General features: G+C 28.7%; 1 protein-coding gene across 1 annotated transcript in view; it reads right to left on the bottom strand.

Annotated features, from left to right (window-relative positions):
• Positions 1–13,373, bottom strand: part of LOC142317650 (uncharacterized) — a 75,939-nt gene that overhangs the window by 5,360 nt on the left and 57,206 nt on the right. Inside the window, exons 12-13 of the mRNA XM_075354206.1 lie at positions 11,998–12,151; positions 5,043–5,178 (exon numbers count right to left, since the gene is read on the bottom strand). Coding sequence (XP_075210321.1) covers positions 5,043–5,178; positions 11,998–12,151 — 290 coding nt within the window. The remainder of the gene's footprint in view (positions 1–5,042; positions 5,179–11,997; positions 12,152–13,373) is intronic.

Genomic DNA, 13,373 nt, shown 5'->3' with positions numbered 1-13,373 from the left:
TTGATGTATGTTACTTTATAATGAATTATGCATTAAAAATACTTTTTACTTCCTTGTACAAAGTAAAACAATTCTTGTGTTCATGAAAAATTTTGGTTTTCAGATTTCAACAGAAATATCCATTTCGAGCATCCCTGAATCCATTTTGACTAGTTTTGGCATGATGTCTGTACGTAAGTATGTACATATGTATCTTACATAACACAATAACGATTAACTGTAGGATGTTGAAATTTTGGATTTATGACTGTTGTAACATTTAGTTGTGCACCTCCTCTTTTGACAGCAATCGACTGAACCAAAAGTGTCCAAAAAAGCCCAAAATCCACAAAAATTTGGATTTTGGACTTTTCTTAACTGCAGTAATAAGCTCTAATTCAGAGCTTTTCAACGATATATCATACGTGGTACTTATTTTCATTGGTTCCAGAGTTATAGCCAAATGAAATTTTAATTAATGAAATATTTGGATCTTAAGAGGGGAAGGCAAATCGGTTTGAATTCGACTTCATTTCCTTTTCTTTTCTTTTTAATTTAAATATATTGATTTCTTAATAATTATTAAGCTCTTATTCAGCCAGTATTTGTTTCCATATTTCATGTAAGTTTGCTATAAGATCATTAAATGACAAGGAAATCTTTGAAATCTTGTATAAAATAGCATAATGTAACATTTCATATATACTGGATGTTTGTTAAATTCATCCAAAATTAAGAGTTGTTACTCTGGGTTCATTTTTGAGGTTATTTCTATTTTCCTTCATCTCCACTAAAATCATACTCAAGTTTCAGTCAGATATGTTCATAATTCTGTTTTTGGCAGTCATTTGAGTTGATCAAGTATTGTGATTTGCAAAAAAAAAATATACGAAATAGAATTATTTTGATATTTATTTATCAAAAATTACATATTGAAGTGCAAAACAGCTGAGATATCTAAAGCCAAGCTAGTTAAATTTTCTGGTAAATCAAGTCCATCAATAGAACAATTTGCAAGTGATTCAGTTATTTTTGGAGTAATCATATGAACATAAACAATGTTAAGGATTCCAGACAACCTGTTGAAGTTAAAACAGAAGATTTAACGGTATGAGATCGCTAACGCAATAAACATCTAAAATGAATGGGTGCATCATGTTTTGCAGGAATATTTATAAATACAAACCTGTCTTCAAAGGTGCATTTGCACACAATCGATCAACAGCATGAATGAGTAAATATTTCAAAGCACAGTTTGAAGCTGCTTCCATTAGATTGAGAGGATATTTTGGCCATTTCATAACAATTGATAAAACTTGGATACTTTACTATCAATCTGAAGCCAAGAAACAGTGAAAACAATAGGTTACAGTTAGGGAACTCTCTCTGAAGAAGTGAAAACCATTCAACCTGCAGGAAATGTGATGATCATTATCTTTACATTATTATGAATCTCTAGTTGATTGTCTAAAAGGAGAAATAGAGAAAACTTGACCTCATCTGTTGAAAAAGGAAGCACTCTTTCACCAAGACATGCATGCACCAGTTCACTTTTCGGCAATTTCAACAATAAAATTATTCAAATTATCCTACAACATTCTTCCACATTCTACCTACTCAGCATGTTCATACTACGATATGAAGTGACTTGCTAGAAAGAAATTTACATAAAATGATGAAGTTAGTTGGTTCTTCCAGTATGATCTAGACATAAGACGTCATTAGTTCGCATTGGTGTTCAAAGCGATCACCCAGACCAAAAAAAGCTCACATGTTGAAATTAAAAGTGAAATGCATGCTTATGTGCTTTTTTGATTCCAAAGGCATTGTTCATAAAGAGTGGGTACTTCTTGGATAAACAGTTAATGAATACTTCTATGACTTTGAAAATGAGTTCTCCATGTTCGTTCAAACATTGGACGAGTTGGATTTTTCATTACGATAATGCGCAATCTCATGCTGCATTGTCTGTACAGTAGTTTTTTAATCTCAAAATGCATTTCAGTACATCACAACCACTTTATTCATCAAATCTCACCCCAAATGACTTTTTTTTATTTCCAAGAGTCAAATTGGTGGTCAAGGGACACCATTTTCAAACAACAGAAGAAGTCCAAAATGCTGTGACAACATTCCAGAAATGTTACCAGCAGTAGCAGAAATGTTGGAGTATGTGCTTGCAAGCAGAAGGAAACTACTTTGAAGGAGATTTCACCACAGCTGACTAAAAAGTAAACAGTTTTATCAAATCAGTTTCATTAATTTATTGTTAAACTTCGTATATATTCAGCAGCAATACAAAATTCAGCAATCCACCACATTACAGAAACAAATAAGAGCTCTTACCTTATTTTGTAATTTTTATTATTTTCTTTTGTATAACAATAGTGCTTTCGAGGAATTCCTCATCATCAGTTATTTAAGAACTTTTTAAGTTATAAATCAAAATATAAAAGTCACAACATATATGAAATATGTAGTCAATAATTAAAATATTTCTAAAACATTTATGTGGCTAGCTTTAAGATACAGTACTGCTTTTATGTTTTAATGTGTAGTTTCTTGAATATGATCAAGAAACAGAGGAAGATATGAATAACAAAAGAATTTATTGTGTATATATATATATATATATATAAAATCACAGACTTATTAAATGGTAGTAGTTAATTATTCTAAGTTAATTGTGCCAATTATGATCAGATTATATCTTACATGACATATTTTATATTATTTATTGAGAATGTGGACACATACATATGTATGATAGGCCAATCAAAAGAAAGGTATACAAATAAACAATCAACAGCTTATTGTTATTCTGATTCATGTAGTTCAGTAAAAAGCTGCTCTGAACACTTTTCTAATTAATATGAATACATTGTTTTTAAGGAATTCAGGCTAGTTATTTAGATTTTTAAAATGAAATTTGATAGTACACAAAACACTTTTTTAAGATGCAATAAATGGCATCCCCAATTCTACAACACTTGGAACATTACAGAGAATTAGCAGCCTGGAAACCAAATGTGAGGTAAGATAAGGTGGTAACAGCCAAAGCCATGTTTAATGAACTAGTTCCATAGAACACTAAAGTAAAGTAGTATGAACACTAAAGTGCATTACTTTGAGCTCTTCTCACTGCAAATTCTTTGCATATTTTAGTGGCTAATGATCATAGAAATTAGTGCCAGTTACAATATTATCAAAAAAAAAGAAAAAAAAGAAAGAATGTTATATTGAAAACTTTTGAATTCATAATATAAAACTAATGGTCTACAATAATATAGAAAACCTAAAAATTTTTTCATTTTAATAAATTGTAATCATGGCAAATTTAAAACAGATGATTTCCTAGTTGTACCTTTCTCTAGTGATGTGAAACAGCATTACTAACTTTGATTGCAATATTTTTAAATCATTAAAGATTTATCAATTAATGTTAGTTATAGTCAAATTTGTTTTTTTTTCTACATTTAGCAGTATTAAAAATAATTTCAAAATTTTGGAAGTTTGATTCGCTCAGCTACAGATATCTGCATACTTGATATGTATTTTAGAAAAACTGATTTACTAATCAATATTTCATTTAAAATGCTAGTGTATGATTTGTAATTCAAAGAAAAAACTGAGAAGGAAATTCTTTAAAAAGATGGAAAAATTATATTGATCAAACAGGTACCTTTAAAAAAAAAAAGGCTAATAAATATAAATAATAGTTATTAATGATGATAATAATAAATTTATTAATACTTTAATCAATAACCGATAACTGATGAAGCTGGATTCAACTGAAATGGAATCATCAATTTTCACAGTAGCCATTGTTGGATACTAAAAAATCCCTATGCCATCATGGGCATCAATTTTCAATAAACGTTTGGGTTTATATCGTCAATAATTCACAGATTGATCTATGTTTCTTCTAGCACAATTGAATTGTGAGCATTATTAGTGTTTTCTAGAAAACTTCCTACCAAATTATTTCTATGAAGTTCCTCTGGTAAATAGGAATAACATGCTCGATGGTGCCCCCACCTGACTTCATTACCGTCTGCCAGTACTTTGATAATAACTTCTCTGAAAAGTGGATTAGTCATACCAGACCAATATCTTGGAGTACAAGATCGCCTGATCTAAACCTAATAGATTAGGTGAACAACATTCAGTGCTGAATCCTCAGCAGAGTACTGAAGAATGTTTTCAAACAATGAGAGCTCTGCCAGGAATTTTTCTAATGGGTAAGACAAATCATTTGCTATTACAGTATATTGCTAGCATGACATTGTATAAGTAGTCAGTTAGGCATTGCATGGTACGTCAGTCAGTCATTGTTAAAAGTAGCTCATGTAAAATGGCAGAGAACTGGCAATTTTATCAATAATTAGAATTTTAATTTATTTAATTGTTTTTAAATACATAAATAGGATGCTGTTTTTCAGTGTAAACAATGTTTTGGAGGTTACTTTACTTGCAATAATTTTAATTAACCATATTTTACATCAGAAAGTATGAACAAAATTCAAGCTTATTCAAATTAATTAATTTAATAATGGTGAAGATGAATCTGGCTGAAAATTATATCATCAATTTTCTGCAGTAACTCTGTTATTTATCAACAAATTTTCAAAAATAAGCTTTCATTTTGTTTACAATGAAAGGTTTAACAGTTTAGCTAACAGAATGTACGAGTATTTCGATAAAACTAAAGGCTTACAAGAAGGTAAAAGTTAAAAAAACTAGCATGGCTGGCATTTTGAAATTTTGGTGTTTACACAAAATTTTCTATTAAAAGAAAATTTGGTGTAAATATGACTACTAAATATTAAAATGATTTTTTGCTCTCATCTTGAAATATACGCACATTTTTCTTTAAAATACAGAAAATGGTGGACAAAAGGAAAACACCATTTTTTTTCAGATTCATTTTAACAGAATCTAAAAATAAATAACTGGGTTTTTGTTATGTGCATGTATGTTTGCATGCGCTTGTGTGTATGTGTGTGCATGTGCATGCTTATGCATATGAGTGTAAATGTTCATGGTTGTAACAGTAGACTTACCTGAATTTTATGCGGTGTGTTGTTATATGATCTAACCATGCTTCACATATTATCTGAAGAACAAGTCCACATACATTTTGTTGCACTGGAATATCAAATGGGCTTGATGCAAGGAGTACTGGCCTTAGTATTTCTTCTAAAAAATATAGATTTGTACTTCAGGAGTATTATGCATTTTAAAAGTTTTGCTATTATTTTTTATAAGTACAACAAAATTAAATTTTACATATTTAATTTATTTCATACTTCTGATGCCGTCAAGGTTGCTTTGCTGTTGGTACTATTGAGTTTTCTGTATTAACATTCAAATCTTATCTTCTTTAAATATGTCAGCATTTCTAACAGATCATGCTTTGCTGTTAGTTGCCACTTTTAGGTATCCACTTTCTGCATTCATTTTACCAATTATTTTTGGACTACGTTCTGTTGTTTCTGCACTGTGATTATATTTCTAACAATTGATTTCGGGGCAATTTGATTATCTTTATTTGTTTACATTAGCTTATTGATTCAAGATGTAAATCCAGAATCTCACAGTGAAATGTCCTTGGCTCCTTACTTTTCTTATTACTTATTAAATGACCTGCCTCAATATCTTAAACCATTCATTGTTACCCTCTTTACAGATTTATACCTGAACATGTATCTATGACTGATAATATATCTTCGTCTCAAGATAATTATTTAAAAGGACTGGAAAAATCTACATTTAGTAGTTCTAAAAATTAATCTTTGGATAGATCACAACCACTAACCTTAAATATGGATAAAACCGTTATACTGTGCTTCTCAGGTAGAGGTAACAGTAGTACATGTGTGGATTGAATTCCCATTAATAGTAACATCTCTATTGCTCATAAAGTGAAATTTTTGGGTGTTTTATTAGATGTTCTCGTGAGATGATCAAATTGATTTTGTTTGTAAAAAAAATCAAGCCATATATAATGTTTTGCTTTGAAGCACAATAAAATGCTTCAAAACTTGTTATGATTATTAAATTTCTATTATGTCTACATGTATTCCCTCTGAAATATAATATCATATCTTGGGGTTTGCTCAAAAAATCAGAATGAGTTTTCTAGGTACAAAAATGGGCTATCTAATCACTGTTTGGCACCCATAAATATGAATTGTGTAGGCTGATATTTAGAAAATTAAAGATGTTAACTTGACCTTTCAACTATATTTATGAATATGCTATCTTTGCTAAAATAAACAACCAAAAATATATTTTAAAAATAACAATATCCACCACTACTTAACTAGACACAGAACCATTTTCATGTAACTAACCACAATGTTTGACTAATGAGAAAGAGTTTTATTATTCTTTATCATTTTTAATAAAATAATAAAACACTTAAAAAAAAATTTTCATCAATTTATTTGAAATAAAATTGAAATATTTTCTTTATAGAAAAAATATTACTCTGTCAATGAATTTTTAAATTATAATTAAAAAAAAAAAATAAAAATTTAAAATTAAAAAGATTTTTGAAAGTATATGTTTGAAGAATAATTTTATATGGAAGTGAAACTTCAACCATCGGAGTACCTGAAAAGAAAAGATTAGAAGCTTTTAAAATGTGGTGCTATAGGAGGATGTTAAAAATCAGATGGGTGGATAAAGTGACAAATGAAGAGGTGTTGCGGCAAATCAATGATGAAAGAAGCATTTGGAAAAGGGCATCCTGGAATAGTCGCTTTAATATTGGAGGGACAGGTAGAAGAAAAGAATTGTGCAGGCAGGCAACATTTGGAATGTGTGAAACAAATTGTTGGGGATGTAGGATGTAGGGGGTATACTGAAATGAAACGACTAGCACTAGATAGGGAATCTTGGAGAGCTGCATCAAACCAGACAAATGTCTGAAGATAAAAAAAAAAATTAAAAAATCCTTGAATTTTCTGAATCTCTGTTGAACATGTTATATAGATAGTGCTCAAATTTTTATTAATACATTCATAATTGTGAATTACTTATTTGTGAATTATTATTATTTATATCTAGTATTTTTATATTTATTCATTTACCTTAATGTTATTTCATGTGCTTAAATTTTAAATAATTAACACAAACTTAAACAGCATCTGTTATTTTAAAAATAATTAATTCTGAATCCTATGATACTGCTATGATCAAGATTTTATGATTGTTTCCTTTGGTTCCATTCAGGAAAATGCTGGATCAATTCCTTTTTTTATCGATAAAATAAGATGCCTATATTCATTTCTGACATGATCTACAAAACAAAAAAACCTTTTTTCTGTTTATTTCTTATAATGGGGCGGTGATTAAACAGGCTTAGCCTTTTGGATTCTACAACAGCAAGTGCTTTTTATTATAATGGTTTATTAATTTATTTATTTATTTTGCTCAATTTTGTTTATTCTTTATATATTAATGTAATACAGTAATTTATTTTTAAATCTCATGAACATGAAGTAACACTATGTTTTGATGATCAATGTAATTAGTAAAGATGCATAAAAATGATTACCCATTTTACCAGATAGTTATAGAAGTGAGAAAACTGTTATATGTTCATTCTTAGAAGGAGATATCTTACTGTGAATGTGGTAGTGTGTGTATATACAGCACACTATTGTATCCGCTGAGCTGTTGTAACTACTGAATGTTCATAAACAAAACATTGTTGTTTATCACTGACTTCAAAATAACAGTATAAATTCTCTTATTCCACACTGGATATTTTTAATTTTCTTTTAATTATAGTTCAGAGTTTCAGTACTTTTTTTGGTACGTGTGATTGCCTGTGTATATTTTGGTTATTGTGTGATTTACTGTGCGATTATTACTCATTAATGTGAGATTTGATAGTGTGATTAGTCTGTATGCATGTGTATTTGAATAGTTTATTGATATGTCTGATAATTCAAGTACATCTTTTAAAAAACAAAAAAGGGAAAACATTTGCAAAATGCTGAAAAAAAAATTGTTTTAAACGTATTCTATCAACTGCTAGAGAAAAATCCTACTCTGGTTAAAAAGGAAATAGTGAAATTTACTTCTGAATTAACTGGTGTGTTGGTTAGTAGTATTAATAGATTATGGACTGAAATAAATAGGAAAGGAAAGGTAGAAACTCCTGTTAAAAATAGAAAACGTGAAAAATCTGTGCTAGGAAAATGGGATGGATTTGAAAAAAAATGTAATAAGATTGACTGTACGTAATTTCTTTTTTAAAAATTAAATACGAACCTTAAAAATATGGCTGGCTGTGATAAACTGTGACAACATTTTACCAAAGATTGGATGCACTAGTTTTTACAAATTACTGTTGTCAATGGATTTTAAATTTATTAAAATAAATAAAAATAGTTTAACTGTTGATTGAGAAGAGATCATAATTTGGCGGTGTAATTATTTTAAAAAACAGAAAATTATAGAAAAATGGGAAGAAATATATTTTATTTGGATGAGGCGTGGGTAAATGAAGGCCACACCACTTCAAGAATTTGGTGTGATATGACAGTTACATCGGTAAAAACAGGATTTGTGTCGGGATTAAGCAAGGATCTGCAACCTCCAAAAAATAAAGGAAAGTGATTAATTGTGGTATAAATTGGCAATGAAAATGAATTTTTAGAGGGGGGATTACATGTTTTTGAATCAGAAAAATCTGGACACTACCACAATGACATGAATGGAGATATTTTTAGGAATTGATTTGAAATGTTATTGTCGTTATTACCCGAAAATAGTATTGTAATGGACAATGCGTCGTACCAAAGTGTATAACTGAAAAATATTCTAAACAGTTCATGGAAGAAACAAGACATTGCTTTATGACTGCGATAAAAAAAATATTCACTTTGGAGAAAACAGTTTAAAAGCAGCACTCCTTGAACATGTAAAACCCAATCATTACAAATTTAATAAATTTTTAATCGATGATTTGACTGAAATGAAAGGTCATATGATGTTAAGGCTTCCCCCTTATCACTGTAATCTTAATCCAATTAAGTTAGTGTGGAGCCAACTAAAAGGCTATGTTGCTCAAAATAATAATAATACATATAAAATGACAGTTGTTAAAATCCTGCTTGAAAAAGGCGGGAACGAGGTGTCAACTGATAAGTGGGAACAGTGCGTGAAGCATGTTACAGAAGAAGAAAAGAAAATGTGGGACTAATTTTCTCGATTAGTGGTTGATGAACTAATAATTAATGTTAGAGATTATTCGTCATCAACGCCAACTTCTGGAAGTGATGAACAATCAGATATAATGGAGGGAATCCATTGTTTGTTGGACTCTGGCATAGAATAAGGTAAGCAATTTTCTTAATGTTTCGAAGTGGTACGGTTTTGTTCAAGTTAGATATTTTACCTATTAAATTATTTTTAATAAGATGGTAGTTATTGTCTGGGATATTGTTTTTTTGTTAGGTTTTATTATATTAAACATTTGTAAGTTTAGTTTAAAATTAAGTATAAAGTAAATATAAATTAAATACATTATTATAGTAATAATAGTAATATAGTAATAAGAGTAAAGCAAAAAATTCCAAGTTTAGTATGTAATATTTTTTTAGGCATACTCTTTCACAGCGCTCTGTCGTCTGCAGTGTGTTTATGCAATATCTCCTTTTTAAAAAGAACAGAGAGTAGTTATTACGGCCTGGGCTGATTGGGTCTTTAAAAGAAGAAAAATTTATAATAGCATTATTGCTAAAGAAATATATTACACAAATATTATTAGTTAAGTGGTTACTGAATAAAGATAAATGTTAAGATAGCTTTTACTGTAGTTATTTCTTTCAGTGGCCTGTGTAAATGCTTGAAATGTTATTCATGCATTGTGGTCTTCTTTCCACAAAATTAATTATTGTACACCTCAGCTTTAACTACAACTTTGACAGAGAAAAAAAATGTATACTTGTATGTACATACGTTAACAAAATATAGGAACTCTTAAATAACTTTTTAACGCTTTAAGACGCAGAAAAATTAAATTTAGCAAATGCTTCTACACTGAAACAGTCTATTTTGTAGTATGCAACCACAACCACTGCTAGCCCCATTAGGAACAAGTCAAACATTTTAAATGGAATTGTTAGGGATGTGATACATCATTGTGTACTCAAGATTCTGCAGTTGTTTAATGATACAACTTGTTAAAACACTCAGTAATTTTATTAAGTTGTGTGTAACTATATCTTACTTTTAATTAACAATAAATAAATAAATATTTTATTCTGATTGGTATATAATAAATTATATGGATCATGTCTGGAGTAGATAGACATGGTACTCCACGGATTTAAAAAAGGAGCTGCCACAAATTTGCCAGGAATGATGAAGGGAAATCTTGCTAAAAACCCTTGGTCAGAGCAGCATTATAAAATATACAATTATAAGCTACCGGTCTTCATAGTGAAGTGGTATTGTCTACTTTTCATCCAGAGATTCTGGGTTTTAGTTCTGGTCAGGAATGGCATTTTTTAAATTTCTACAAAAAATTTATTTCATTATCATACATTGGCAGATGTTATATGGTGCCAGCCAGTGTAAAACAGAATATAGAGGTGTTCATTGCTGATGGCCTTTCTTTTCTTCAGGTCAATTATAGAAATTTAATACATTTATCTATTCATTGTTTTGAGGGAAGAGATTGTAGATATTTAATATCTCAGCTTACTTCTTTGTTTTGAGTCTCTTCTGTTAGGTTTTTGCTATTTTCCAGGAAGCTTTGATTTTATTTGAATTATTTTTAATAAATTTACACTATATTTTTTCACTTTCCTTATATAGTTTTTATGAGTAAATTTATTTCTACACTTATATAATAAAATGTTTATAATCAAAATGTATCAGTAGGATATTTAGCATGTTCTTTTAATTCCTACATATATTTTAATTTTAGATATCTAATATTTATCTATGAACTACTTCTTGACTGTTTTGTCTTAAAATAGGCATTTACTTCAGAGAATTCTAGTTTAAAATAAAATCAAAATTTGCCACGAAATGACATATTTTACACTAACATTATTTGTTAAAAAAATAATTCTCAAGCCTCAGATCCAATAATGAATAGAAATCATTCAAAATAATGAATATTTTCTTTAGAAAATGTCTTTTTATTATAGATATCTTTAGATTTAACTTTTATTTGCAATGCCATACTGTTAAAAGTCGATTTGGTGGTCTTGTTGAAAGTTAACATTCTTTCGATCTCCCCTATACCTTGTCAGTTGATTGAAAAAGTTTTCAACATCACAAAATTAATAGTCTTATTTATTTCAGTTTGTACTCGTAGTTAGTGAAAAATGATCCCACAATTATCAACCAAGTAACATCAAATCACAAATAATTTAGGGTGTAATGATGGTTTTAATGGGATTAGTGTTGTGTTTTTTTGGTCTGGTATCAAAATTGCCTAAATGGGAATAAGGTTCTTTGTCCTTGATCAATAGTCATAGAACACTGGAAAATTACTTAATCATGTACTTTATTTTGTCAGTATTCAGTGCAAGCCTAAATATTTAGTGCCAGTTTTGTTATAAATAGTGTTCATATGCGAATTTTGCCTTTCAGTGTATTGAGAAGGCAAAATTGCAAGACAGAGGTGCCAGATTATCAAATAAATGTAAAAATATTCATATAATTTGATATTGATTTATTATACTATTTATACTATTTTAATTACTGATTTAGCATAAGTATTTAATTTTAAACATATTACACATATAATTTATCTTAATGTTCATGAAATTTTATGTTAATTTAAAGGAATACAAATTTGAGCTCCCTAGGCAATATGTTCTTAATTTAAAAGTAATAACTGAGAAGAAGCAATTTATAACAAACCAATTTAATAAAAAGAAATAACATATAGTTTCATGATTGAAAAAAATAGATTAAATGATTTTTATATATTGTTTTGTAGCAACTATTGTATTGTTAAATTAAATTTGAGTTCTTTCTTACCTAAATAATCCTCTACATAATTACTAGCAAACTGTGGCATATCATCTGCAGTTTGTTTCCAATAATTTGCTGGAGGAAACATCATACGAAGGTTAGCAAGACTAAATGTGCGACACACTGTTGCCAAAACACTAACACATTCTGTAGGAACTTTCTGTAGAAAAAAAAAAAAATTATCAGTTTTTAATAAAAAAAAATAAAAATTTCATATTTACAGTTAACTATAAGTTTTTTATTAAATATTTATTTTCTGTCAGCTGAGCTAGTGATAGAAAACTACGAATTACCATCTTTTATATGATGTAATAAAAATGCACTATAATACCTTTTCATGTACATTACTCTGTATACATACACTTCAAGTAAGCAATACTGGATACAGCACCCAACAATCTATTTTGGAGATTTGTCACCATTATGTCAATAAATTTGTGCTTAAAAATATTTGCTCCAGCCTATTTTGTTTTAATATTATTTACTTTGCAGAGAAATAAATCAACCATTTTATTCAACATTTATGTTTATTCAACAAAATTTAAATAAGTTTTTATTACGATCAATGAAAATTAAAGAATGCTTCACAATCTAATAAATGTAATTAGATTCGGCTGGGTTGGTAACTTTGTAAAATGTCCATGAATACTACTACTACCACCACGATACTACAACTCTTTTAGGACATATGCTAAGAATTATACAATGAGGTGTTCAGTCAGGTAGAAGAAATTTTCTTTTATCCCAGGAAATAACCTCAAAAAATCAACTGCTTCAGATATTGACACAGTACAATATACTTTTCAGTTACTCATATACCTCTTACCATCACAGTTTTGTACTAAAAAGCTAGCCTCAGAAAGTATAGATCACATATTTCTTAGTTCATAAAGAAAAAAAATATACTTTTAAATATGAATTTATTTTCCTCCGCATATCTTTTTTAAGAATGATTTTGGACCTATATTCTCTATAACACAAATTCAACTTCAGTTGGTCTTTTCATATGTATGGTGTAGAATCCTTTTTTCAAAACTCACTGACACTCCCCTAATATACTCTTCATATGATTAGTCATGTAATACAGAGTAATGTACATATGAACTTAACCTGAACATGCTAGTTTAATATACTTCATTGTAGAAGTGCATGCAACAGACTGAGGGAAACTAAACAGATTATGTTTGTAATGTATATTTTAAATCAATAAGAAAATATTGTACATGTTAATACTTTATTTTTCTTTAATAATAGTCGGTAAATTCTGAGATATCAGTCAATAAAGTTTCATTATATAGTTATTAAAAACAATGATTAATAAATAACATAGAAAATTAAATCCTAGCAGAAATATATAATTATTTAAAAAGATTAATTTTTCC

This window comes from Lycorma delicatula, chromosome 1 (genome assembly GCF_047948215.1).
Source record: "Lycorma delicatula isolate Av1 chromosome 1, ASM4794821v1, whole genome shotgun sequence".
NCBI lineage: Eukaryota > Metazoa > Arthropoda > Insecta > Hemiptera > Fulgoridae > Lycorma > Lycorma delicatula.
Note: the sequence above shows the minus strand (reverse complement) of the source record. Positions and strands in the feature narration are given on the sequence as shown.